At 36.0% G+C, this 27,694-nt stretch overlaps 1 protein-coding gene and 1 long non-coding RNA gene across 3 annotated transcripts; both read right to left on the reverse strand.

Annotated features, from left to right (window-relative positions):
* Positions 1 to 8,812: 8,812 nt before the first annotated feature.
* LOC149787274 (uncharacterized) lies at positions 8,813 to 16,750 on the reverse strand. Of its 2 annotated transcripts, none has more exons than XM_089977798.1 (4): positions 15,615 to 15,747; positions 15,336 to 15,470; positions 14,469 to 14,777; positions 8,813 to 14,251 (listed from the first exon to the last, which is right to left on the reverse strand). In XM_089977798.1, the coding sequence occupies exons 2-4, from the start codon at positions 15,448 to 15,450 to the stop codon at positions 14,166 to 14,168; spliced, it is 510 nt and encodes a 169-aa protein (XP_089833924.1). In that variant the 5' UTR covers positions 15,451 to 15,470; positions 15,615 to 15,747; the 3' UTR covers positions 8,813 to 14,165. The 2 variants fall into 2 exon arrangements, 1 of the variants encoding a protein (XP_089833924.1); XR_016425143.1 differs by lacking the exon at positions 8,813 to 14,251 and adding an exon at positions 16,522 to 16,750 and having other exon boundaries at positions 14,648 to 14,777; positions 15,615 to 15,758.
* Positions 16,751 to 16,840: 90 nt separating this feature from the next.
* LOC149787275 (uncharacterized) lies at positions 16,841 to 21,830 on the reverse strand. Its single transcript, XR_016425276.1, has 3 exons — positions 20,845 to 21,830; positions 18,662 to 18,733; positions 16,841 to 16,939 (listed from the first exon to the last, which is right to left on the reverse strand). It is a non-coding gene; the product is annotated as an uncharacterized LOC149787275 (long non-coding RNA).
* Between the last annotated feature and the right edge of the window lie 5,864 nt (positions 21,831 to 27,694).

The following is a 27,694-nucleotide window of genomic DNA, read 5'->3' on the forward strand; positions in this document are numbered from 1 at the left end:
TAGATACCATCTAAACCATTCTAAAATGTGATCACTTGACCATCATCCGGGAATCTGTTTTGCGTCTCGAGTTACTGTATAACCTTTGTTTATAGAAAAATTAGGCAGTTGGGCTTTTACACTGGAAAGTGTGTGTTTGTGACCAGTTGGAGTTATATCTTAATTTTTATTCAGATTATTTGGATTCTGAAAGATAATTCTTTTTCCTGGAAATATTTGAGTGCTTGTACATAAATTCTTGAACAAAGACATTAAATTTTATTCGAAAATTTAAACAACGGAATATTATTGTCTGTGGAATTACAAAGAACTGCAGATGCTACAGCACCATAAAGGCTACAGTATACGTCATCGCTTTCCATTTTGCCTTTTCCGCTAGGACTCGAACTTAAATTTGTTAGAACATTTCATCATTAAGTCTTCTAAAATTTATTTCGTGGATTATTGCTGGATTATTTTTGGATTTGATTCTTAAAACCGTTCTTATTTTTTAATTTTTTACTGTTTTTCCAGGGAAATAAATAATTTGTTAAATTTTTCAAAGCTTGTTGTTTTCACTCTTTTGTGACTGTTTATTAGAGCCTAAACACGTAATATAAGAATGTAGCCCTCCTTGGATCTATGAATTTTGGTTAAAATATTTCAGAAAACTTTGTTTTTTGAAATTTGTATTCCCCTAGTTTTTGAAATCTTTAGTGAAATCGGCAAGCATTTTCTAAAATGTTATCAAAAGTGGAAATCTTTCTTTGAAGTCCGACCCGGGACCAATTAGACCGTTTAAAAATAGATGAATTAATTCAATCTGCCATAAGATATGATCTCTCTGAGGTAAAGGTTTCCTTAACGAAGCAAGAAATAAAAAATATTATGGTCCAGTACTGGCTAGAAAAGAATGTTTTGGATAAAAGTGCTTTGGTTTCGATCAGTAAATCTGTATCAGACTCTGACATAAAAGTAAAGGAATTAGAATTAAAATACACGATGGAGCTGGAGTCAAGGAAACTGGAATTTCAGAAAGATAAAAAAGAAAAACAAATGCAAATGCAGTTACAACTGGAGAAAGAGAAGGAACAAATGAAATTGGAAAAAGAGAAAGAACAAATGTTATTACAAAAAGAAGAAAACATATACAAATGCAATTAGATAAGGAAGAAACAAAGACAAATGCAGTTACAAGAAAAACAAATGCAATTAGACAAATAAGAAAGAGAGAAAGACAGAGATGCAAATGCAAATGCAGAGAGAGAAGGAAGAGGGAATATCAATGTTTTGATGTTGCAAAGAATATTAGGTTAGTGCCCCCTTTCAGAGAAAGAAAAGTAGACAACTATTTTACCCGTTTTGAAAAAGTTGCTGAAAATTTGAAATGGCCAAGGGAACATTGGACTCATTTATTACCATGTGTACTCACTGGTAAGGCTAGTGATATTTATAATTCACTGTCAATTCACCAAAGTGGTGACTATGATGTGGTTAAAGAATGCATCTTAAAGGGTTATGAGTTTGGCCCTGAAGCTTATCGGCAAAATTTCACAAACTATAAAAAAGAAGCTGGACAAACTTATGTCCAATTTGCTATAGAAAAAGAGCAGTTATTTGATAGATGGTGCTTAGCCGATAAAGTTGAACAAGATCATGAAAGTCTCAAACAACTTGTATTACTTGATGAATTCAAGAACTGTGTACATAGTGACATTAAGACTTATCTTGACAAGCATCAGATTGAAACCTTGGAAAATGCTGCTTGTGCTGCTGATTAGTATTCTTTAACTCATAAAGTTCCTTTTGTACAGAAGACTTCCACTCAACAGTTTTCTGGCAGAAAAGCATTTCAGCCTAATACAAACCCTTATAAATCTCAAAATGGCACAACTTTTAAACATCAAGCTTCAGATAAGCTTGACCAAAGATCCTTTTCTCTTCCTACGTGTACCTATTGCAAGAAGAAAGGACACGTTATTTCTGATTGCGACAAACTGAAAAATAGGCATCAGAATCAAGACAGACCTATTCCAGATGCTCTTATTTCTAAGAGGTCAAGGTCACGGTCATGTTTTGAAAGCAATAAATTTGTTGGGTATAACAAACCCCAGTCTGATTTGATTATGGAGAATTATGAACCATTCCTATCGAAGGGTTCTATATCACTCTTGGGTGATTCGGCCAATCCTGTCCCTATTAAAATATTAAGGGACTCAGAGTCTTTTATTATCGGGTGCTTTGCCTTTTTCTGAGAAGTCTTCTTCTAATGAGAATGTTCTTATTCAGGGAGTAGGGTGAGTCTTTGTTAATGTTCCTCTCCACTGTGTAAATTTGTCATCAGACTTAGTTTCAGGAGCCGTGGCAGTCGGAATGGTCTCTGTTTTACCCGTCGAGGGCATTCATTTATTACTAGGCAACGACCTAGTTGGAGATAAGGTTGTGGTTAATCCACCGCTTGTGCAGTTACCAGAGCTATGGCAAAGAAAGCTCTTGAGAATGAAGTTGATAAGTATTCCTTTAGCTGACACATTTATTGGTCAGGCTTTTAAGGAGGTCACTTTCACTCCTTGTTTGGATCAGTCAGAAGGTATTGATCACAGTGATCCTCTTCTAATCAGGGTGATAAAGACAATCACTAATCGTCGAACATGGAAAAGATCCTGAGAATTCCTGTTTGTTTCAGAACATCATTAGTGAAACTGAAGCTACTGAAGTTCCTGTCTGTTATTTCATTAAAAATGGAATTCTTATGAGAAAATGGAGACCTCCTGAGGTACCTGCTGATACGAATGGTCAGTGAACTATCAAATTGAAGTTCCAAAGCCTTACATACAGGAATTACTTAGTCTGGCCCATGAAAATCCTTTGGCTGGTCATTTAGGGATTAATAAAACTTATCACACGATCTTACTCACTTCTACCGGCTAAAAATCAAAAGGAATGTTGGTAAATACTGTAGATCTTGTCAAATGGTAGGAAAACCTAACCAGAAGATACCTAAGGCTCATCTAAAACCTATTCCTGCCTTTGACAAAACATTTAGTAGAATAATGGTAGATTGTGTTGGTCTCTTAGCTAAGACCAAGTCAGGTAACCAATACCTGTTGATCATTATGTCTCGTCAACAAGGGTTCCAGAGGTAATTCCTTTGAGGAATATTAAATCTAAAACAATAGTGAAAGCTTTGATACAGTGTTTTTTTAAAACTCAAATTGGCCTTCCCAAGTCTGTTCAATCTGGCCAAGGGTCAAATTTTAGGTCTGGAACTTTCCAGCTGATTATGTTTGAATTTGGCAGCCAGAAATTCAAGTTAAAAGTGAAAATAGAGAGAACCTTTGAGTCTGGTAATAGAGTTCTGTCTCTTTTGCTCATTCTTCAAAATTTTCTTCGGATTTGATATTATGGCCAGTACAAAGCTAAAAAGAAAATGAATGAGTTCAGTTATAATATTAGTGCTCCTGGGATCTAAATAAATTATAGGAGTACCAGTATATTAAAAGAGGTAGCCAGGTTAAACATACAATTAATTTACTTGTAACTGTCCCACTCAGCGAAGATTTAAGTGAAGGAATATTATCAGATTCTACTCATATTGGAGTGACAAATCTTCGGAATCCAGAAATTATGAAAGATTTGGACCAGAAACTTTCACATTTGCAAAAGCAAGTAAGAAACGAACTTAAACAGTTGTTATTTAAATATAAACACTTTTTTCTCCAGATGTTCCTTCAAGAACGAAAAAAAATTCCATGACGTTGAAATTGTAAATTCCAAACTTGTGAAGTATGAACCCCTCTGAAACAGGAATACTTGATGAAAGAAATTCAGTATTTGCTGGAGAATGATTTTATAGAGCCCAGTAAAAGTGATTGAAGTTTATCATGCATGCTTGTTCCAAAACCAGATAAAACTTTCCGTATGTGCACTGATTATAGGAAGGTGAATAGTGTGACAAAAACATTCATTTCCATTACCAATGATCGATGACTGTATTAATAATATCGGAAATGCCAAGCATGTCACCAAGTTTGACCTTCTGAAAGGATTTAGGCAAACTCCACTAAGGGAAAGAGCAAAGGAACTTTTGGTATTCGTGACTCCAGATGGACTTTATCAATATAAAGTAATGCCATTTGGGATGAAAGGGTCGCCATGTACTTTTCAACGTCTCATGAATATGATTATCTCTGGTCGAGACAGTTGTGATGCTTACATCGATGATGTCATCATCTACAACAACACCTGGAAAGAACATTTATTAGCAACAATTCGCAAATTCTTTGACAGACTCACAGATGCAAGTTTGACAATTAATTTATCCAAAAGTGAGTTCTGCCATGCTAGTGTAACTTTTCTAGGACATATCATGGGACACGGACAAGTTAAACCTACAGATGTTAAAGTCAATGCTATCTCTGAATTCCCTGTGCCTGTAAATAAAAAACAAATGATGCGATGTTTAGGTATGGCTGGATGCTATTGGAAATTTTGTTCCAATTCTTTCTATAATTGCTAAACCTCTGACAAATTTATTGAGTAAGAAAAACTAGTTCCTTTGAACTGAAAAATGTCAGGAGGCTTTGGACAAGTTAAAATTCATACTTAAGCGTGCCAGTTCTTACAGCTCCAAATTTCAGCCAATCATTCAAACTGTCTGTTGATGCAAGTGATGTTGGGGTTGGAGCAGTTTCGATTCAAGAAGACGAAAATGGTATTGATCATCCTGTGTACTATTTTTCGAGGAAATTAAATAAGCACCAAAGAAATTATTAAACAATCGAGAAGGAATGTTTGGTTTTGATATTGGCATTACAACATTTTGAAGTTTACATTAGTTCAGCTACTTCTTCGATCATTGTGTTTAGTGACCGCAACTCCCTTACTTGCATCGGCAAGATAAAAAATAAAAATCAAATACTACTAAGGTGGCATTCGTTGATATAGGAATATTATATTTACATCAGGCAAATCAAGCCAAAAGATAATTTAATAGCAGATGCACTTTCCCGTTTATAGAAATGTATTGTTTCATGTACACTTTATATAATTTATAAGATGTATTTTTATCCTCATGTATAATTAATCTATGGCAAAAAGAAAGCTTTATCATATAAATCTTTCTTTTTCTTTATGGAGGAAGTGTTATGTATGTTTAATTTAATTGTTTGTAAGTTTTAAAATCTTTTTATTTTTAATTTCATTATATGTTAAAATAATGCAATTTTGTTTACTAGGAATTTGATATTTTCCAGAAAATTAGTGTGACCTAATTGTTAGTTGTAAACACTTAACTTTGTACAGTATGCTGACCTAGTTACTGGCCTTGATTGAGAATCAAGTAAACAACTTTTTTTAATTAATTTTTAATGTGCGTGTGTGTGATTAGGATTTTTAACGTAGTTTTTAACAATTTTTCAGTCATATCACTGCGATCTCTGCAGTGTGCAGTTTATAGTGTATTCTCTAGCACTGGGATACCATGCCTCAGACATATAGCATGATGTCCCACCCAGTCGCATTATTCTGACACCAGGCCGACCAGTCCTAACACTAACCTGTTAATGCTGAATGCCTAGCGAGGCAGCTGCTAGTACCATTTTTGTAAGTCACTGGTATGACTCAGCCAGGGTTTGAACCCACCTCCTCCTGATTCCAAGGCAGACACAAACCACTAGTCCAGTTGAGCGGCTTTTTAATGTGTGAATGATAAATGTGAAATCAAGGCTGTACTGGACTATGTGCCATTAGACTTGTAGATACTTTTGAAACCATTCTAGAATGTGATCACTTGACCATCATCCGGGAATCTGTTTTGCGTCTCAAGTTATAACCTTTGTTTATAGAAAAATTAGGTGGTTGGGCTTTTACACTGGAAAGTTATATTTAAATTTTTATTCAAAGTATTTGGGTTCTAAAAGATAATTCCTTTTCCTGGAAATAATTGAGTGCTCATGCAAAATTCTTGAACAAAGACAGTTATTTAAATTTTATTTGGAAATTCAAACAGTATATGTCATTGCCTTCCATTTTGGATTTTTCATTGGGACTTGACCTTGGATTTATTAGAACATTTCCTTATTAAGACTTTTAAAATTTATTTTGTGGATTATTGTTGGATTATTTTTGGATTTGAATCATTAGACTTATTCAGGTGGCAGGGGAAAATTTTGTATATTGGCCCTGGCAAATTTCTTCACTTAAGGATGTGGTGTGACATTTGGAGCTATTATTGGTTAATAATTAAAGATATAGATATATTTGTGAAGTTGGTCTTTCTGGCTTATGTTGTTCTTGAAAGCGATGTGAGGCATGTAATGACTGCACAGCATGTAGCCAGTGAAATATCAATATGTGGCTAATAAGCAGAGCTAGCAATTTACAGCAGGAGACATGTTGGTTCAAGGCAAGTAGAATATCTCAAAAGAAGCCTGGATGACAACTGTATTGAACTGCATCAAGCTATTAAGTACACGATTTTCAAAATTATCACCCTGGGTATGGGTTTGCGGTTGCACTATCAGCATCATGGCCTTCGGACATGGAAAATGTATGTGTAAATTTGGGGTTGGGTTGCATCAGCTTTTTATTCCTTGAATTTCCATTGACTTCATGTTTTTGCATTAAGCATCTTCAAATACATGGACCTTTTTGACTTCACTCGTGTTTTATCTTTTATGAATTTTTATATTAGGCTGGTGAACGTGACATTAAATTTGTGCGTCAAAACTGATCTTCCGAGCACATGGCAGCATTCACACAGAAATTGTCATCTGGTTCCCTGAACTTCTTGGTGTCTCAGAGCAGGATTCGGTAGCCACTGTCCTTGATAAGAACCAGGTCTCGTGAAAACCTGTCCTTTCCCAGAACAATCTGAACATGGGGTAAGCTTCTGGTTGCCCAACTTGTAAACAAAACATAGCTCTCCTTGCCTTATCAGAAATGAAAATGTGTTGTATTGTCCAGATAAATACAACATGTATATAGCGTGGGTATGTGGGAAAGCCTGCCAGTAGCTTCTCGTGGGTCAGTGGTTCTTCCCTGGGTTTTCCAGGGTTCTTCCTCCACCAGTTATACAGGCCGCCATGTATAGCCTATCTTGTGCTGAAAAATGGCATTAAACCCACATACAACAACAACAACAACATGTATACAACTGTCGTTCAAATTAAATCATCATATCTTGGACAAAAACGTGTGCATGGCATTTATCTTGTTATATGTAGATAATAATATGTTCGTGTATTGAACAATAAGAATAACAGTCATCCCTATCTAGCCCCACATACATGTCAGCCTGTCTCTATTCTACATTTTGTGCTCTCATTAAGTAGAATGATGTCAATGCATACTTGTTTTCAACATTCAAGGTTTAAAGATATTTATATTGCATATACTAGATTCATTGATATTAGAAAGTTGAGGTGTGCAGTATTAGCGGTATACCCATTCACCTAGTCCTACAATGTAAGACATAGCACATGTTGGTTTTGTTTTAGTGCTATGTTTTACTATCCAAATAACGGCCTTGTATAGTGTGTTCTGATGTCATTGACATCGGAACGAGTAGTCAAAGTTTCAGGAATATCTCACATATTTGGCAGCATATACTGACACTCTTCCACTAATTTATGTGTAATTAATATACTTACTGTGCTGTCTTTATCCTGGCAGAATGAAAACATGACACTAGCAAATGGACGCATTTTCATGTTCCGTTGACATACACTTGAATTTTTTGCAATGCGACGGTAGTCAATGTATGCCGAAGTATGTTTAAGTAGGTTTATGTGACAGATATGTTTCTTGAATGAAATGAAACGTTGCTTTACAGTTCCAATAGGCATAATACATTTTTATTCATTTCATTAAAGAATAATATTTCAACTTACCCAATTTCAACATTCTTGGCTTTCCAGTCAACTGAAATGTAGGCCAGCGAAACTTGAAAACAGGTCCATTTCTTTTGTGAGAATTTGAATTTATTAGAGAAAAGACATCAGAGTTAGTAAAGTCTGACTAAAACATTATGACTTTACTTTGTAGAAAAGTGCCTTTATTTTAGTTGCCAGTTGTGTGAGATATTTATGAAAATTTGACTTTCATTACAATGTTAGTCAACATCAAAACACACTACACAGCACTGTTAGTTAGGCCGTAAGACCCTGACGCCCAAAACAAATATCAGCGTCAAGGTCTTACATGTAGGACTACCCATTCACTATGGTATTTTTTTTTGGGAGGTAAGTACCATAGTACTTTTTCACTGTACATGTACGTCAATAAGGAAAATGTTAGGACATTCTGAAGTAATCTTATTTATTAAGATTAACAGCATGTTTTCATCTTTCATGACATAATTAGAAAAAATATGTCCCAAAATAATTTTAAATATTACAAATCCAATGTTTGGTATAAACTTCAGATTAAAAAAGAAAGAAAAAAAACAACACACTATCTCACTTCTTTGTAGCTATTTTCTAGAGTTTGTTAATGTGTAGGATCGGACACAAATTTCTCTACTTTTGATGTAATGGTGAAAGTTTGTTGGTCTCGCTATAAAATTTCTCAAAAATGTTAAATTTAAATATCAAGGACTGAACATTTAAACCCATGGTAAAATTTAAATTTCAGAAACAGCTGTAATCTCTCTGAAATATTTGATCAATTCAAATACCAGAACTATTCAAATCTCAGACGAGGGACCCACTTTCTTTGTTATGGCTTAAAATAAGTAACAAGAAAGAGCAAAACCCAACAATTTAAGCAAATGAAAATATTTATTTCCATTAATGCAAAGTTAAAGAGTTATTATAACTTACATTATGGTGAATGAGTTCCAGGGGTATTATTGTAATGCTGTATCAATAGAACTAATTCCGTGACAGCTATTATTTTATCTGAAGATTTTAAGCACTGTAAGGGGCCCCGAGTGGCCGAGTGGTCTAAAGCGCTATCCATCATGGATCACTGCCATCTCACCTCTGTCTGCGTGGGTTCGAGTCTCGGGCTCGGCCAATGTGGATATGTGAGAAAGCTTGCCGGTAGCTTCTCGTGGGTCGGTGATCTTTCCGGGGGTTTTCCCGGGTTCTTCCTCCACCATTAATACTGGCTGCCATGTATAGCCTATCTTGTGCTGAAAATGGCATTAAACCCTATAACAACAACAACAATAAGCACTGTAATTTCAGCAAAAAATTAAATTAAATAACAAAATCCTCTCAATGAATAACTTCCAGGTCTGGTGTTAACTACTATGAATGCAAATTCTACATAATTTTATTATATAGATTACCAACAAACAACATATAGGGTCTCACATTCATAATCATAACTGTCAACAGGGTCATATAGGTTATACTAGCTAATCAACAATTAGGTCATCCTAACCTTTTAAAAAAATCCAATGTCCTCATGTCCACGTGATGTTTACCTGGATCAAACCGTAGAATTTTATTAGTGCATAGTTAATGTTAGATCTTCATTTGCCTGTATACGGTTGTATTTCTGAATACCAACGAATTTCTTCGATTTTAAGAATCTATTGAAATGGCTCCTTATTTTCCTTTCTATATTTTCTTCTGAGATCTTTAACTGACTACACTCTTCTGTTAGGACTTTAATTATTTTAATTTTGAGGGCTAATTTGATTTATTTATTTAGTTCATTTACCATTTGCCATTATTGTTGTGGATTTTGTATTTTTATTATTATTATTATTTTATTATTATTATTATTAGTCTATGCTTTGAAAATAAGTAACAGAAAAGAGTAAAAAGCAACAAACTTAGTAAAATTAACCAAATTTATTTATTTATATACAACTTTTTCCCCTAGAATATAAAGTAAAAATAAAAATAACTTACCATATTGCAAATCAAATCCCAAAATAATCCTAGAATTACAGACACAAGGCCTAATAATTTAAAGTTCTGAATAAACTTAGTAGAAACACAAATTATGTCCAATGCTTAAGTGTTGATGTGCCTGTGATGGCTTGTAAAGTTTTGATGTGCCAATGGTCTTTGGTTGAATCACAGTACATGTAATACAATCCGAGATTTTTTTTCATTTTGTTTGTAATTCATTTAAATCCCCAACTCTCTGCCCAATGTTATAACCTGATTCTGCCATATATTAACGAAAGAACAAATAATCTTTCTAGTAATAGAGTCTTCCTCTTGACCTCAGGTCACAATTAACATTTTCTAAATAGCAACCCCATTACCTAATGGAAAATAACCATATAGAAACTTCTTAATGTTTACAAAATAGACTATTAGTCATTATTAGAAAGTGTGTTACTAAAATTATAATATAGAACCTGGACTATGTCAGGTACACCAGTTAAATTATTGGAAGTCCAATAACCTACACCAAGACCCAAATAAACATGTTTACTTCTATTAATAATGATCCTGATATTAAACCAATACACATAGATAATATTTTAACAATGTATTAGTTGTTTACAGCATTTAAAAAAGTCAATAATTCCAGTAAAGTATAAACTTGATTTTGGACAAGGTTAAGTCAAACATACAATGTTATATAGCACATAATGAAATAAAAAAATAAAATAAATACTAACAATCAATGCAAATTAAATATACATAATAATTATTAGTAGTATTATTATAACTGCTGCAGCAATCCATATCTGGAGATGTTGTTTGAATATCTAAACATTATTCCTGGTGGTGGTGGCTGGAATATTTCACCCCTAAAATTAAAAAATTCCAGATACCTTGAAAATATTCTTGCTGTGATTCCTGTAAAAACAACTTAATTTTCCATTATATTAAATGAAGAGAAGTTGGATGATAAGGTGGAGCTAGATAAAATTTCATAAAAATATACTAAGTGGTTAAAAAGTCATTCAGGTTTCATTAAAATATCTTGAGTAGTTTAAAAATTATCCTCCAGAGTATGTACACAAGAAAATAAACCCTGCATTTTCCCTTGCCTTGCTGTGAACTTAGCCTAGTGGCAGAGGAGGGGGGGGGGGGCACTGTATATGGCATGTGGCATAGTCTAGTCATGATATATACATGGTCAGAATTTCATGCAATCTCTCTAGCTATCATGGACTGGTCAAGCAACTGTTAATGGAAGGATCACATGTAATGTTCACAATTTTCCCCAATTTAATACGAGTTTAAAATGCATAACATGAATTTACCTTGACCTTGAGAAATGACAAAACATGGTATACAACACTCTGTATTAGTATGTATACATCCTTCCTTATATCTTAAACAGATACAGCCTGGATACCTAAATGCTTAAACAGACCATGAAAGTTTTATTTTCATTACTTCAACATTGCAACCTTAAAAAATGACACTGACTTTTAAAATTGGATCATAAAAGTTATGTGAAATACCCTTATTTTTGCGATGAATGAATAAACACACTTTCATTTCACTATTATTGAGATTTTGATAGCTAGAGCTTTGCAACAAAAAAGATACTGATTTTCTATGATAAAAAACATTAATGAAAAACCAAGAGAAAAAAATGAAATATTCAAAAGTAACGACTTAAACACAAGTTAAATTAAACTACCATCAGTGACCATAGGACCATGCTATTGATACACCTACAGGGGTAAACAAATTCTATGATCTTTAGCAACAGTTCCTTGGTGACAGTTTATACACAAAAACACGAGACCTAGACCCAGTTTCACTAAACATCTCAGGTTTTTCAATAATAAATCCGGTTTCACAAAGAACAAATGATGAAATTAGAGAACTGTCTTCAAAATATGTGCAGTTTGTGCTATTCTCCGTCAAATGGAGGCTCAGATATGACACTTGAACAGCATTATCATTGACAACATCAAAGACAACAATAGAAAGGTGAATTTTTGGGGACAGATTGACATCAATGACACTTTTCTTTGCTAGCTGTAAGCTTAAAATTCCTACTATTGTATTCATTGTAAAAACTAAATCACCTGATTAGGATTTTATGACGACGAGCATGGTTTTGTCATCCAATGCCCCTCCCTCACAAGAAGCTTGTGGCCTAAAGCTTTTTGCCACTGGTACTCAGTTCCAGCTTATCTGGGATCCCTTGGATGTGAGAGTTGCCAGTGTAAACCGATGTAGACTTGAACAATCACTGCTAACAATTTAGCTATCAGCTATACATGTACAATATACTATCAGCTATACATGTACAATATACTATCAGCTATACATGTACAATATACTATCAGCTATACATGTACAATATACTATCAGCTATACATGTACAGTAATACTTCTCTCCCTTCTTGCAATCTATTTAAGAGTCACTGATATTTCACGCTACCCTTCACATAGATCAGGGTCAAAACATACCACTACCAAAGAGGCCCATGAGACAAATGCTTAAAAGGCCCAGCCAAAAAGGCCCATGAGACAAGTGCTTAAAAGGCCCAGCCAAAAAGGCCCATGAGACAAGTGCTTAAAAGGCCCAGCCAAAGAGGCCCATGAGACAAGTGCTTAAAAGCCCCAGCCAAAAAGGCCCATGAAGCAAGTGCTTAAAAGGCCCAGCCAAAAAGGCCCATGAGACAAGTGCTTAAAAGGCCCAGCCAAAAAGGCCCATGAGACAAGTGATTAAAAGGCCCAGCCAAAAAGGCCCATGAGACAAGTGCTTAAAAGGCCCAGCCAAAAAAGGCTCATTTATGTATAAATTACTAATTACTTTATACTAATACATAAATATCAAATCCTTACATTTTATTGTGAAACGTCAATAAGTACTTTGCAGTAAAGTATTGTGCTGTATGTCACAATCATACACAAGTGATCATGAAATTAATTGTGACACTCTACTTTGTTCTATGTAAAATGAACAAAGAAGAAAATAACTAACTTAATGTGAGAAGGTTCAAATAAGGCAGATACTAATTGTGAAAGAAAACATTCCAAGTAAAGCAAATCAATATCTTAGTTCTAACATAAAGACTGAATGCCAGTTAGTGTAATCCACGTGTGGCTTGTGCATGCCTACATTGTCATAGTAATGCCATATTTAAAGATGATTCCATTCATGATAGATATGTATTTTCATAAATGAAAGGCTATTGATTCTTTTCCTGTTTCACATACATTCAGTGTCGTTAATACAAGTAAATGCATAGTTTATTTATATAATTTAGGCTTTAAATAGATGTTTGCTCTATTGCACGTCTTGTAGGAACCGTTGTGTTGTGTTGTTGCAAAGATGTTCCAATCAAATTTGGAAGAGAAGGAGTTATCATTATTTTTAAAAATTGTTTTGGTGGGATACAAAGACAAGAAGAAAAGGTATAATGTCTAACTAGCATTAGCAACAAAAGACAAAATAGCGCTAATGCAATTTCAGATTTATAAATCTACTAATAATAACTACAATTAGTGATAATACATGAATGTTAAATTCTAATATCAAATACAACACATATACCTTACACTACAACACTATTGCACATAATGGCTGTCAAATAAATTTAACAGTTCAATATAATATGCAATTCTAGAACAGCAGCAAATAAGCACCAATCTATAAAAATATACACACACACAGATATTCACTTATCAACAAGAAACCATACATGACAACAAAATTGCACAAAATGGCTGTCAAAGTTAACATTACAATATGGGATGCAATCCTAGAATAACAGCAGCAGATAAATACTGAACTATAAAAACATGCATACTGTAAGAACATGCATACATAAATATTCACTTTTCAACAAGAAACCTCACAACAATACTGCACATAATGGCTGTCAAGTTAACAGTACAATACAGTATGCAATCCTAGAATAACAGGTCAAGTTAACAATACAATACAATATACAGTATGCAGTCCTGGAATAACAGGTCAAGTTAACAATACAATACAATACAATATGCGGTCCTAGAATAACAGGTCAAATTAACAATACAATACAATACAGTGTGTAGTCCTAGAATAACAGGTCAAGTAAATATATTACAATACAGTATGCAGTCCTAGAATAACAGAGGGATATAGCACTGTTGTTGCTAGTGTTTCTACTTACACTCTGAAACCATACAGTTCGCCAACAGAACTCGAATAAAGGTTTTAATATCATGATGCATGTACTGTCCAAAGTGTGTTTAATGAATTTTGTAATCTGAAGCCATGTCTCTCACATCCTAGATCGTTACCCGGAGGACTAATCACAGCAGATCAGCCTCCCTTCGCAGCAGTGGCACTAACCAGTAGAAGCCCAGGCCCATGTGTCCTGCCCTTGAATTTAGACAATCTGAAAATGTATAGCAGAGAAAGAACAATTTTTAATTTTAAATGTGATAACTTACTTCTATACCAGTATGTGTAAATATAAATATGATATTGAGAATTATGTCATGCATACTGAGAATTATGTCATGCATATTAATTGAGTTATGCATATTAACTGAGTCATGCATATTAATTGATAATGTCTTCATATCAACATGCATTATTTTATCTTTGCTTACCTTCAAGGTTGTCACATTTTCTGGTAGTATACTGACCATGCCTCAGCTGGAAACAAGGGTCACCTAGCCACTGCCTGCGAAGGGTGGTAGCATTCATTTGTAGCAGCGGCACTGCTTGTTGTATGTGGGCGCTGGGCAGGAAATGAAGGGCCATCACTTGATGCACAAAGGAGTGCAGGCCTTCTTGTTCCATGCACGTTTCAGCCAATCCAACAGACTGAACATGTTGCCACATAGCCTGGGACCAGTGGAAGGCACAGCCCTTAACTTTGACACCAGGAAAGGCCTCTCTGTTGGGGAGCCATGCACCTGAAAATATGCAAAGAACAATCCCTTAATTATATTGTTTGTGTATGAAGCCATTCTATGTGAAAGGTAATATGTCTGTCATAATATTGTGTGATGTGTTTAATTTTTTCAGATATAAACTGTTGGTGTTATCAAGTATTTACAATAATGTGATTCATCAACTGTTTACCTTTTTGAAGTCCAGTATGAATTCCTGAACTACACATGTCTCAACATTGACTGAAGAGAATGAAACACCTGTAATCAAAGATTCAAGATAATATTATTATTTGTACTGTGTTGACCAATATCAATTCTAAAGTGGATACATTTAACGTCAGTTACCTTACGTTCAACAATGATGTATCAATTATTAGAATGAAATGCAGATTATGGAAAAACTGTAGAACATTCAACAGACATATGGCTGAAGGTCGCAAGATCACAACAAAGTCTCATCATAAAGATTTCATTGTGTTACTGTTTCTTCTATCTTTCATATATCCCTACAATAAACATGTTGAAAATGTCAATGAATTTTGCAAAAGGTAGAAAGAAATCTTTAACATAATAGCTTACAGCCAGGTAGTCCGACTTTGTCTTCCAGCTCATGAGACAGAATACAAGCAGCAACTGCTTCTGTACACCATTCCTTTTGATGATGGCATGGATGGACATGAGCTGACCTTGTCATCTGAATGGCTCACCAAGGACCTGGAAGTTACAACCACACTTACAACAAATGGTCCTGAAGGCTATTACTGTGTGCTATCATAAATTTTAAACCGACAAAGTCTGAAATTCAGCTATAGCTGGTAATCATACAGGAAATACTAATAAATACAAGATAGTGATTACCTTAAATGTTCCATCCATGTACCACCACTTTGCTTCCCACAAAAGTCCCAACTGATATTCAGTTGCCAGCAGGAAGTATCGCTCCCCATCCACTCTGATGTCTGTCACCAGGAAGTCAGGAGCATTGATTAACTCCTCATTGAGCTGTAAAAATCAGAACAAATACATAATTCATGTCATAAAATATTCATAACTTCATCCTCTCATACTGCACAAAGTATAGCAAAGTATAGCTTTGTTAGATGCTCTTTAGTGCCCATAGCACATTGATTACCACATGTTTCAATTACAAAAATGAGTCAATTTTAAAATTGTAAAGTTTAATTACAAACTATAAATAAGACAATTTTTTGAAATGTTGGATGACAGACAATACCATTAATGAGTAAGCAGTATGAAATAATAATTATAATATATTCTTTTATATTTTATAGTAGAGTTGACGGAGTTCTATATAAACCACAAACTTCAAAGTTCAATGTTCTGGGTTCTTCTGGACCTAGTTCTATTTGCCACTCTTTTCAAAAGCACCATCTTTGGGAGACAGACTGCATCTGATCCTGAACTCTCCAGAAGGGCGTCTTCTGCAATTTTCAAGGCTGGAGTGAATAGATACCCTCTAGCAGCACATCTGACCATTGAGAAAGAGGATATGATGTGTTCACAAGCCTATTTTTCAACACAAGTGTACTAGACAATTATGGAAATTTCTTGCTTCGACACCCATGCCAGTAACATTACGAAAAGCACTTAGAAAATGGTTCTTAGATTACTGCCTTTAAATAACACCACTGTGTCAGGATTGAGTTTTTCAGGAATTGTCAGTACAAGGCAACTTTTATTCTTATAATTAAAAGGATGTAGATTTTGTACAAACTGTACAACTGCCAGTGTGACAAAGAATTACCTTGGCATGCAGTTCTGCCTTTAGCTGACAGCAGGGTGTGTATGCTGCACATAGCTTTGAATAAACGAGTTCCCCTGGAGGCATATTGTCACTTGACACTTCATGTTGACACTTCTTGAAGTGCAGCCCCACAAAGTAGAGTTACTGTTATTTTGCTGCAAAGACAAAAATGCATGCACATATGTCCTTAAAAAAGTCTTGTCCAATGAGGAAATGTAATAGAATTCAAGATTTCATATCCTGCACACACACGCATACTCAATTTTTCGACAAGACATAAATAAGATTGTAATTTATAATTTTGCATTTTTTCACACACCTTTACCCCCATATGAATATCCAAAACTGGACACCAACAGCTGGGTATGTTTCTGTGAAGATCCCTCCAGGACCGTATATGCTAACATTGTGCACTGACCTGAAATAAAAAAGATTGATGCAAGCAGTCATGCAAATTGATACATTTATGTTGTAAGAAGTATAGCAGTTGTGTCAGTTCATAACTGCCAACCCACGAGTACAAAAATACTGATTTTTTAAATTTTAATGCTTATGTATTTACAACATCTACAACCATCATTAAAGTAGGACAATAACTTAATTATTTAACCTCAAAGGTGCCTGTGTTGCACTCTTGCACCTTTTGAATGGGCGCTCTGTTCCATTCAGGTACCCTTTCAGAAGGTGCAAGAGTGTAACACACTTGGACACAAGCTGTTTATAGGAGCCTTTTCCACAACTTGTTTTTTTTTTCTTTTTCAACCATTATTGATTCCAATGTACTATCTTTCACTGATGATCCAAATTCTGTGATTTTCTTACTGAACTGTTTTCATTCTAGCACACGAGTAATCCTTTGCAATTTTACTGTCTGGAAAATGAAACGTGCAAAAAAATTCACCGGCAACACCAGTAACTGAATGAGGAAGGTTCATTTCTAAAATAAATGTAATAAACCAAATTTCAATCGAATTACATCAAGGTTCTGTCTAGTATTTATATATGTCATAAGTTCAGGCTAACTGGTTGATGATGAAGCAGCAAGCTGATGTTTATTAGCTTTTTAAAGCTCTTGTATGTCATGGGTGCCTCCATGCCTAATCACATTACATAATTTGCAAACCATAAAGTTTTCTCCTTTACAAAATGTTTTTACAAATCTAAACAAGATGGCACAATTGTCTTTCCAGTTTTCTTGTTTTTCCTGGAGAAAATTTTGAATATTCTGCTTTCCATTTCGACATGATCGTAAGTTGAATGTTACAAAGATGATATACAATGAGAGTGGCAACTGTCTGTGCAATCCAATATATCAGTTAAAAAAGACAAGCATGGTTACTTCAATTTTGAATGAACCAATCATACTTTAGAACTCTATTCCTACATACATTCAATAAATTTCTATAGAAAGGAACCAAGTGCCTGTTCTAAACAAAAAATTGCAAGGAAATTTTTAATTATTTTTTTTTTATATTATAAAAAACGTGTTTTTGGCAAGAAAAATGTACAACTGTATTCAGGTCCAAACCAGGGATGTCATTTGGGGAGAGGGGGGCAAGGGGGGCAGTGCTGTAAAATTACTGTTGTCTATATACGAAAATTAAGCCCGTCAAGTCCCCCCCACAAAAAAAAAGTTTTTTCAACCAGCTCACCCTGGCCAAGTCACACCAAAGACTTATAAAAAAATGGTACAGGTAGCTGCCTCACTTGAAGCTCAGCATTAAGAGTTAGTGTTAGGACTAGTCAGCCTGCTGTCCTGATAATGTGACTGGGTGGGACTTGATGCCACATGTCTGCGGCATGATGCCACACAGAGTAGACATCACTATAAACTACTAAACTGCAGATATGGCCACAGAAACCTGTTGTAAAAAATTAAGGTATGACAATGACAACTATATCTGCTTATTACAATTAAGAATATGATTACACTAATCCCTAATCATTACAAGGGATTACGATTACGATTACAATCACAATCAGACAGACCACCGACATGGTTACTGAAGCCTGTATTGTTTATAACAGGCATAAAATTTATGATAAATTAATCATATTTGTACTCGTTTATATATACAACATAAATATGTCAAGTAAAATCACCCATTCCTCGTATCACTTATAAAGTTGAAACACTTACACTTAATTCCAAAAGAGGTGGGTCTACTGGTTCGTCTTGGTCTTCACCTGCCACCATCATGGTCACAGGAACCTGTTGAAAACGATCAAGATATATTTAAATATAATTTCTCTCTCTTGCAAATATGTCAGCATGCAAATGAAATCCTCGCATCCTGATCTGCATTTCCAACTTCATACATGGTAAAAAATGATTCCTTATATTTTAGTTGCTTTGTATCATACCCGATTAAATTCTCTGCTTGGCCTGCATATAAAACTGATTTCCCTTCTTATTTACAACCTACCTCTTTGCCAACAAGGAAATTTCTACAATAAATGAATATATCGATAAATGAATATATAATCTTCCTGGATACAAATATTCATACGTTGCAATTACAATATGCAAAGGCCGAAAGATTTCAACAATAAGCTGAATATTACCATCATTAGCAGAGAATTGTCTTATAAGTTTTTCTTAATGTTTTCCCCTGTGTTTTTAAAGTTGGCAATGGGCAAAAACCTCAATTTTATTTTTAAATAAAACCGTCGTCTTTATATGTTTCATTGTAGTACTTGTGACTTCGAGAACAGTAGATAATAATAAGAAATGTGTTTGCTGGTCATACCCAATTTCCAATTGAATGGTTATGCAACATATGTGTGTGTGTGTGTGATAGTGCATAAGAGCATGTATTTTAACTGTTGAGATTGGTTGGAGCTATCAAAGACGAGTGAAACCACTATTTAAGATTAAAATGCATGCTTATGCCCTAACTGCCTTCAAAACATTGCCTAATTTCTCATCCAACTGTCTACCATTGTTTGTTGGTTTGATTTAAGAAGCACTTAATGCTTAAATCTAATTAGGTCATTTTTTAAGTTAGAACATATGTGTGTGATTTAAGCATTAACATTATTTGACATACTACTGGTGACTCCAAACAATCTTAAGGGTTAAATGCATGCTTGTATGCACTATAATTGTATGCGCCTGACCTACATAGATTTACATGTAAGCATAAGCAATGTGCTAAATGAGACAAATAAGAAGTACAATAGCTACCAAAAATCTTAAATGTGTGTTGCTGAGATAAATTGTACACAGCAGGTAATTTAGGAAAACAATACTAGAACTAAAATAAATAGGTTGTAATAACATTAATATACAAATAAATTCAGAAAAACCCGAATCAGTGATTATGAGTAAAGACTTTTCCATTTTTAAATACTATTACTTGTTGTAATTATCTTATTATTTGTTGCTGCTCATGCGTATATACCTTACGGGAGTAGACAAAAGGTCACACGAAATACATTTTCTTCTCCCATAGGGTAAGAGTCGATTCAGTCTTGTGATTTTCAGCTATGGTTGAGCGACTTTAATCATTTAATACAAATAGTCATTAAATGCATTTATTAGGAGATGTGCTGTTTGCTCTATTGTGAATTTCATAATTTCATAATCAAATCTGAATAAAAAATGTAAATAATTCAATGATGTTCATTTTTAGTGCATTATACATGTATATGCGGGCATTACTAAAATTCTGCAGACATTTATTCATAATTTCCATGCCTTTGTTTTCCTAGAGTAGATCACAAGATGTACAAAAGCTGGGTAGAACAAAATGTTAAAACACATTTTTACAATTCATGATTAAATATGTGGCTATGAGAAAGTCTCACAATTTTATTTAACGTTCAAGAAAAGAAAACAACCATATACAAATCTTAAATATATGCTTAAAGACAAGTCCATTTATGGAATGCAACTTATAATAAAACCTTTTCTATTTATAAAAGTAAAGACTTTTCCATTTATAAAAGTCTTCACTGTGCATTTTCCTAAATTACCTGTGTGATGCAAAGTTCAAACATTTTGATTTAATACTACATACAGGGCCAAATTTTGTGATTTCAATTTACTTAAGATTGTATCAACAAATGTTACAGAAATGTATGGCACAATTTAACATCTGTATGAAATTTACAAGAAAGCAATAAAACTTCTTTCCACTGCTGGTCCAAAAAAACAAAATGCAAGATCTTTGAATATTGCGCATTCAACAATCAGCATACATTTCCTATCTGCAAAAAAAGTTGAGATGTGTAATGGTTGAAACACTAATTCCATATTTTATAACAAAAGACAATGCTTTTATCGGGGCCCCGAGTGGCCGAGTGGTCTAAAGCGCTCACCATTCCGGATCACTGCCATCTCATCTCTGTCTGCGTATGTTTGAGTCCAAGGCTTGGCTAGCATGGGTACATGGGAGAGCCTGCCAGTAGCTTCTCGTGGGTCGGTGGTTCTTGCGATTGTGGATTCTTTCCTGATACCAGTACTGTGATCTGTATAATATGAAAAGGTATGATGTGGTTTACTTGAGTCTTGGTGTTAATCCTCACTAAGAAATGAATAGATATGGGTATTGCAGAAAAGCTGTCGCTAAAGAACAACTGCATGTACTTATTATTATACAATCTTTTAAACGGTCCTTTTTAACCTGGGCCTTTTCCGTCTTCCTTTCTGCACTGGGACTTTTTAACCTGGGCGTTTTCCGTCTTCCTTTCTGCACTGGGACTTTCTAACCTGGGCATTTTCCGTCTTCCTTTCTGCACTGGGACTTTCTAACCTGGGCCTTTTCCATCTTCCTTTCTGCACTGGGACTTTCTAACCTGGGCCTTTTCTGTCTTCCTTTCTGAACTGGGACTTTCTAACCTGGGCCTTTTCCGTCTTCCTTTCTGCACTGGGACTTTCTAAATTGGGCATTTTTCTTCTGACCAGTTACCGCCACATAGCATAATAAATTTGACTTTATCCAAAGTATGGCTTAGGGTGCAAGGGACAGGCTAATAGAATGCAAGGAAAGGCAAAACAAGAACACGATAAAAGGAAAGGTCACGTAACAATGCAACATGAGCCTATGCAAGGCTATAAGTGTGGCTATGCAAGGCTATTGATGTGGCTATGCAAGGCTATAGGTGTGGCTATGCAAGGCTATAGGTGTGGCTATGCAAGGCTCTAAGTGTGGCTATGCAAGGCTAAGCTAAAATAAGCCAAGGCATTAGACAAGGGATACACAAGGCAAGGCAAGGCAAGGCAAATTGAAAAACAAAAGACACGGTCTTGAAATGACGCAATGTAAGGCAACTCAGGGTCAGGGTATGCAAGGCAAGGCATTAGACAAAGGTAATGCAAGGTGATTGATTGATTGATTGATTGTTTGTTTTTTAACGGCGCATCAGCACTGTTAGGCTACAAAGTGTTATTTGTATAATCTTTTAAAACTTATAAAAGGTCCTATATCGACCAGCGATTTAAAAGAACAAATGGTTGAAATTAAAAACGGTAAGATGGTAACGGTGCAAAATAAAGCTTCCCGATCAACGGGAGATGTAAAAAACACGAATAGGTATTAAAATGGGACAGTATATATACTGCATAAAACTGCACAAGGTGATAGCATAAAAGTCAGAGTTTAGAGTAAATATTTACGGCTTTCAAGAACTCTATAATACGAGTGATGTTTATATTATCAAAAAGTTCTTTCATATTATGCACAATGTAATAACGATCGCGCGTAGGTTGTAGGTCAAAGCACTCTATCATAAAGTGCTTGACAGTGAATGGTTCATTGCAAGAAACACACTCTGGTGGGTCTTCACCTTTTAGTATGTGGGTGTGGGTGATATAAGTATGACCAATTCGGATTCTTGCAATGACTATCTCCTCCCTACGAATGGTTCTGTAGGAAGGAGTCCATTCTCCTAGAGTTGGCTTGATGGCATGAAGTTTGTTATTCACGGCATCATTCCATGATGCCTGCCATTTCTGACGAAAGAACTTTCTGATACAAGGTTTAAAATCAGTATATGGTATTTTAAAATCAGATGGTTCTTGAGTAAGGGTCATTTTAGCAGTGCGATCTGCTTTTTCGTTACCTTTAATGCCAATGTGGCTAGGTAACCAACAGTATATTATTTTGTGGGAGACACTCAGCTCGGTATTTTTGAAGAGTATGTTTTTTAATAATGGGTTCTCCAGTTTTCTATTGTGTAGTGACTGGAGTACTGATAGAGAGTCGGAGAAGATGATACTGTTTAAAATGTGTTTCTTTTCTATATGTTGCAGAGCAAGGTCTATTGCTCTGATTTTGGCTGTAAAAATTGATGCTCCATTTGGTAAGCGAACTTGCGTTGTGTGATTTCCACAAACACAGGCTGCAGCAGCCTTTTCCTCATCCTTTGATCCATCAGTATAAATTCTGGTGTAGTTTTTAAATTCAGTGAGGAGTTCATGGTAAGAGTTGTGGAAGACAGAAGGGTTTGTTTCGGATTTTTTTCCATCGTGTAGCGTAAAAAGAACTTTTGGTTGTTTAATTAGCCAGTGTGGTGTTTCGGAGATGGACGTTTTCTGAATTTTAGAAAGATCTATATTTGTAGTGTCAAGGCTGGATGATATTCTAATGCCAAAGGAAGGTATGGCGTTTGGTTTATTTTCATATAAAGTTTTGTATTTGGGTTGAAAAACAGCCGAAAAAGCAGGATTCAGAGTGTTTGATTTTAATTTGACAGCATACTGTGCGGAAAGCATTTCTCTACGATGCGATAACGGTGGTTCATTTGCCTCAGCTAGAAGGCTTTCACATGGGGATGTTTTAAATGCTCCTAGAGCCAGTCTTATTCCCTGATGATGAATTGGATCAAGCATTCTAAGATACGATTTTCTGGCTGAACCATACACGATGCAACCATAGTCCAGTTTGGAGCGAATAAACATTCTGTACAAATTTAGGATGACTTTTCTATCAGCACCCCAGTCAGTGTGCGCTACTACTTTAAGTAGGTTAAGTGCTTTTAAGCATTTAGGTTTTAAGTTCTTTAGGTGTGGAATAAAGGTCAGTTTTCTGTCAAAGATTATACCTAAAAATTTTGTTTCCTCAACAACTGGAATAGGTGTTCCATCCAGCGTGAGGTTCGGTTCATCGTGATGTTTTCGTAACTGACAGAAATGCATGCATACCGTTTTTGATTTCGAGAATTTGAAACCGTTTGCATTGGCCCAATTTTGAATTTTGTTTATATTTTGCTGCAGTTGTCTTTCAATTGTATGCATGTGCTTTGACCGATAACATATTAGAAAATCATCAACGTATAAGGAGCAATCCACACCAGGAGTCAAACACTTGGTGATGCTATTAATTTTGATGTTAAAGAGCGTCACAGAAAAAATACTGCCCTGGGGCACACCCATCTCTTGTTCGTGCAGATCTGAGAGGGTAGAGCCCACTCGTACTTTGAATTCTCTGTCGGAGAGAAAGTTGGATATGAAAGAGGGCAGACGGCCTTTTAGACCTAGATCATTCAGGTCATTTAGTATCCCGTACTTCCATGTCGTGTCATATGCCTTTCCTAAATCAAAGAAAACCACTACTAAATGTTCTTTCTTAATAAATGCATCACGAATGAATGTTTCTAGTCTAACCAAATGATCATTGGTGCTCCGGCCATATCGAAAGCCACTTTGGAAAGGAGATATTAAATTGTTAGTTTCCAAATACCAGACAAGCCGAGAATTGATCATTAGTTCCATTGTTTTGCACACACAACTTGTGAGTGCAATTGGTCGATAGTTGTTGAGGTCTTCGCTATCTTTACCGGGTTTGGGGACTGGTATTACAGTTGCTTCTTTCCAGATTTTTGGTACATTACCAGTAATCCATAAATCATTGAAGAGTTTCAAAAGAGATGTTAAAGATGATTCTGGAAGGTGTTTTAAAAACTGGTAACATATTTCGTCAGGCCCAGCGGATGTATCATGGGCCTTATCTAAAGCCTCCCTAAGCTCCGATAGTGAGAACAATTGATTATAACTTTCCGAGTTGTTGGATGTGAATTTTAAACGTGACTTTTCTTTTTGAGTTTTAAGTTTTCGGAAGGCTTCTGAATAATTAGATGATGAGGAATTTTTTGAGAAACTGTCAGCAAGAATATTTCCAATGTCACGTTTGAACTAAAGTTGTTATTGTTCAGTGTCAGATGTCGGAGAGAGTTTTGTTTTCTCTTTCCGTTTATTTTCCGTATAGTGTCGCAAACTTTCTTAATAGAGGAACGAGAGTTTAAAGAGGAAACATATTTCTTCCATGATGCTCGTTTACTCTCTTTGATTGTGCGGCGAGCTTTGGCCCGGAGGATACAATATTTACTTAATTCTCGGGCGTCGGATGATTGTTAAATTTTTTCAAGGCTTCTCGATGTTGCCATATGGCTTCCTTACATTCCTTAGTGAGCCAAGGTTTTAGGGTTCTTTTCCAGCTTGTTGAGGACTTGGGGATAGATTCTTCTGCAATGTTTGTTAAAATAGATGTAAAATGCTGAATGGGATCGTTAACATTGAAAACTGTATCCTCATTCAGCCTAGTTTTACAGAGTGTTTCGAACTTTGCCCAGTCGGCCTTCTTTAAATTCCATTGTGGAATTACTTCATCAATTGTAGAGTTATGATTTACAAGGGAGATTGGGAAGTGATCGCTGCTGTGAAGGTCATCAGTGACCTTCCATTCATAGTCCAAAAGCAGCGAAGGAGAACAAATTGTCAAATCGATGCACATGTATGTACCCGTGCCTGAGTGTAAATATGTAGGTGTTTCGGTATTATATAGACACAGATCGTGTCTAGAAATAAGGTCTTCAACTTTGTGACCTCTGTCACTTACATGATTCGATCCCCATAAAATGTTATGGGCATTAAAATCCCCGAGTAAAACAAATGGCGTGGGAAGCTGTTGAACAAGGTCGTCTAATTCGTTTGGTACTAGGTTGGTGTTTGGTGGTAAGTAAATAGAGCAAAATGTAATCACTCGATGTAGTGTGACGCTTACAGCAATGGCTTGTAAATTTGTGTTTAAAGGTATGACGCTATGTGGGGCTCTGTTGTTCACAATAACAGAGACTCCTCCTGAGGCCCTGTCAACATTTTGAGAGTAGTTGTTAAACAGGGAGTAGTTTTTAAGTGTGATGTTATTTGTATTTTTCAAAAATGTTTCCTGAAGACATCGTACTGCAGGATCATGTTCATTTAAAAGCAGAAGAATGTCATGGTAGTTGGCTTTAAGTCCTCTACAGTTCCATTGTAAAATGATGTTCTTCATTACAACTTTATATTGAAGATTCTGGAGCTAGGTTAGACCTTTCGCGGAGGCAATCTGTTTGGTTATTTATCTGGAGGAAGTACGGGGGTGTATTTTGTGTTGTTAGGTCTGGAGCTACCTTGAGTACATGGAGCAGATTCTTCTGCATCCATGTCCTCCAAGTCTCCAAACCTATTGTGCAGCTTTATGGGGTCATCAGACCCCTTTTTCTGCCTATTTGTTTGTGACTTTTTCTTGCTATTTGGTGATCTTGGTGGTGGAGTATTGTTGAGTGTTGTTTGTGTCGATGTAGAGTTTTTCTGGGGTTTGTAGTGCAGGATGTTCGAGTCGGAATGGGATTCAGGTGGGTTTGTTTGAGTTTGAGCGTCTTTCATTGCTTTTTGGCTGCTCTTCACTACAGTTGAGAAGGATGGGCCGGGGAGTGATCTAGCTTGAACAAGCTTCCTGGCCTCTGGATAGGGGATGTTGGACGTGTATTTAACCCTCTGGATTTCCTTCTCCTGTTTCCATGTGTCGCATTCCTTTGAACTAGCATGGTGTTCTTTACTGCAGTTGACGCAATGCGGAGTGGCTTTGCACTCTGATTCCCGATGGGAGGGGTCGCCGCATTGGCTGCATATTTGACCTCTAGAGCATCTGTCTTCATGATGACCGTATTTTTGACATTTGTAACATCGGAGGGGATTTGGTATGTATACCTCAACCTTAACTTGTAGGAATCCAACCTTGACCACTTTAGGTACTGTTGGCTTATTAAAGGTGAGTATAATAGTGTTGGTGTCCTGCAGATTGTTGTTTCGTTTGATACGAATTCTGCGGACTGCAGTGACACCTTCATTTTTCATACCCTCGACGATTTCTTTGTCGGTGACTCCTGCTAGGTCACGGCAACGAATGATGCCTTTTGATGTGTTAAGTGTAGAGTGGGCGAAACAGCTTACTGAAATATCGTGAAACGTCTTAATTTTTAGGATATTTTCAGTGTGTGCTTTGTGCTCACACTCTACAAGTAGCCCGCCTGATTTTAGCTTTTTTACACTTTTCGGCTTGCCGACTAATCCAAGTATAGTCTTTTCGACTATAAATGGCGATAGTGCAGCAAGTGCTTTAGCCTCGTCTTTCAATTGGATGACCATGAAGCGAGGAAAGGATTCCACACTACATGGCTCATCATCCGACTCTGATCCAGTTTTGGTACGTTTGTGTTGGGTTTTTTTTTAATTATCCATGATGGCTTGAATAAAATTTCAGCACCCATGCTCCCCACCCACCAAGGAGCCCAACAAGGGGACACTTTTCAAGTGCCAGGGATACACAGATGCCATACTCAGTTGATAAAATTACCTTTGATTGACCCTGAAGTCGCCAATTTCTAAGGTCGGTAAAATTACCCCCCGATTGACCTGTTAAGCCACCGCCTTCTAGGAAGTCTTCAAAGACTTGGAAAAGGGAAAGATAAAGGAATAGAATATAGGGGCAACGGTGGTATCAAGAGAGATACAAGGAGAAAGATAAAGAAGGTGAGAGAGTAAATAAAGACTTCCTAGGGCTCGGCGTGACCAGCCGATTTGTCGGAACCGGGCCCATCCCGACCACCCGTCTAAGAAAAGTAGAGGCCAAAGTAGTGTATTGCAGGGAAAGTCTCTGCTCAACTACCAGGATCCTTTCCTCCCCCGACACGGGACGCAACCCACAGCAAACAGGTTGCCTCTACTTAGTTGCCTTTTACGTCACGTAGCGAGGCACGTCGGGCCAATTCTACAACCCCGGACCCGCAGGGGGAGGTAATGCAAGGTGATTCATGGCAAAATAAGAATATGATAAAACACAAGGTAGCCTAATGATGCAACATGAGGCTATGCAAGGCAAAACTAAACACAAGGCAAGGGATACGCAAG

The sequence above is a fragment of the Sinohyriopsis cumingii genome, chromosome 12 (genome assembly GCF_028554795.1).
Source record: "Sinohyriopsis cumingii isolate HCF-2022 chromosome 12, ASM2855479v2, whole genome shotgun sequence".
NCBI lineage: Eukaryota > Metazoa > Mollusca > Bivalvia > Unionida > Unionidae > Sinohyriopsis > Sinohyriopsis cumingii.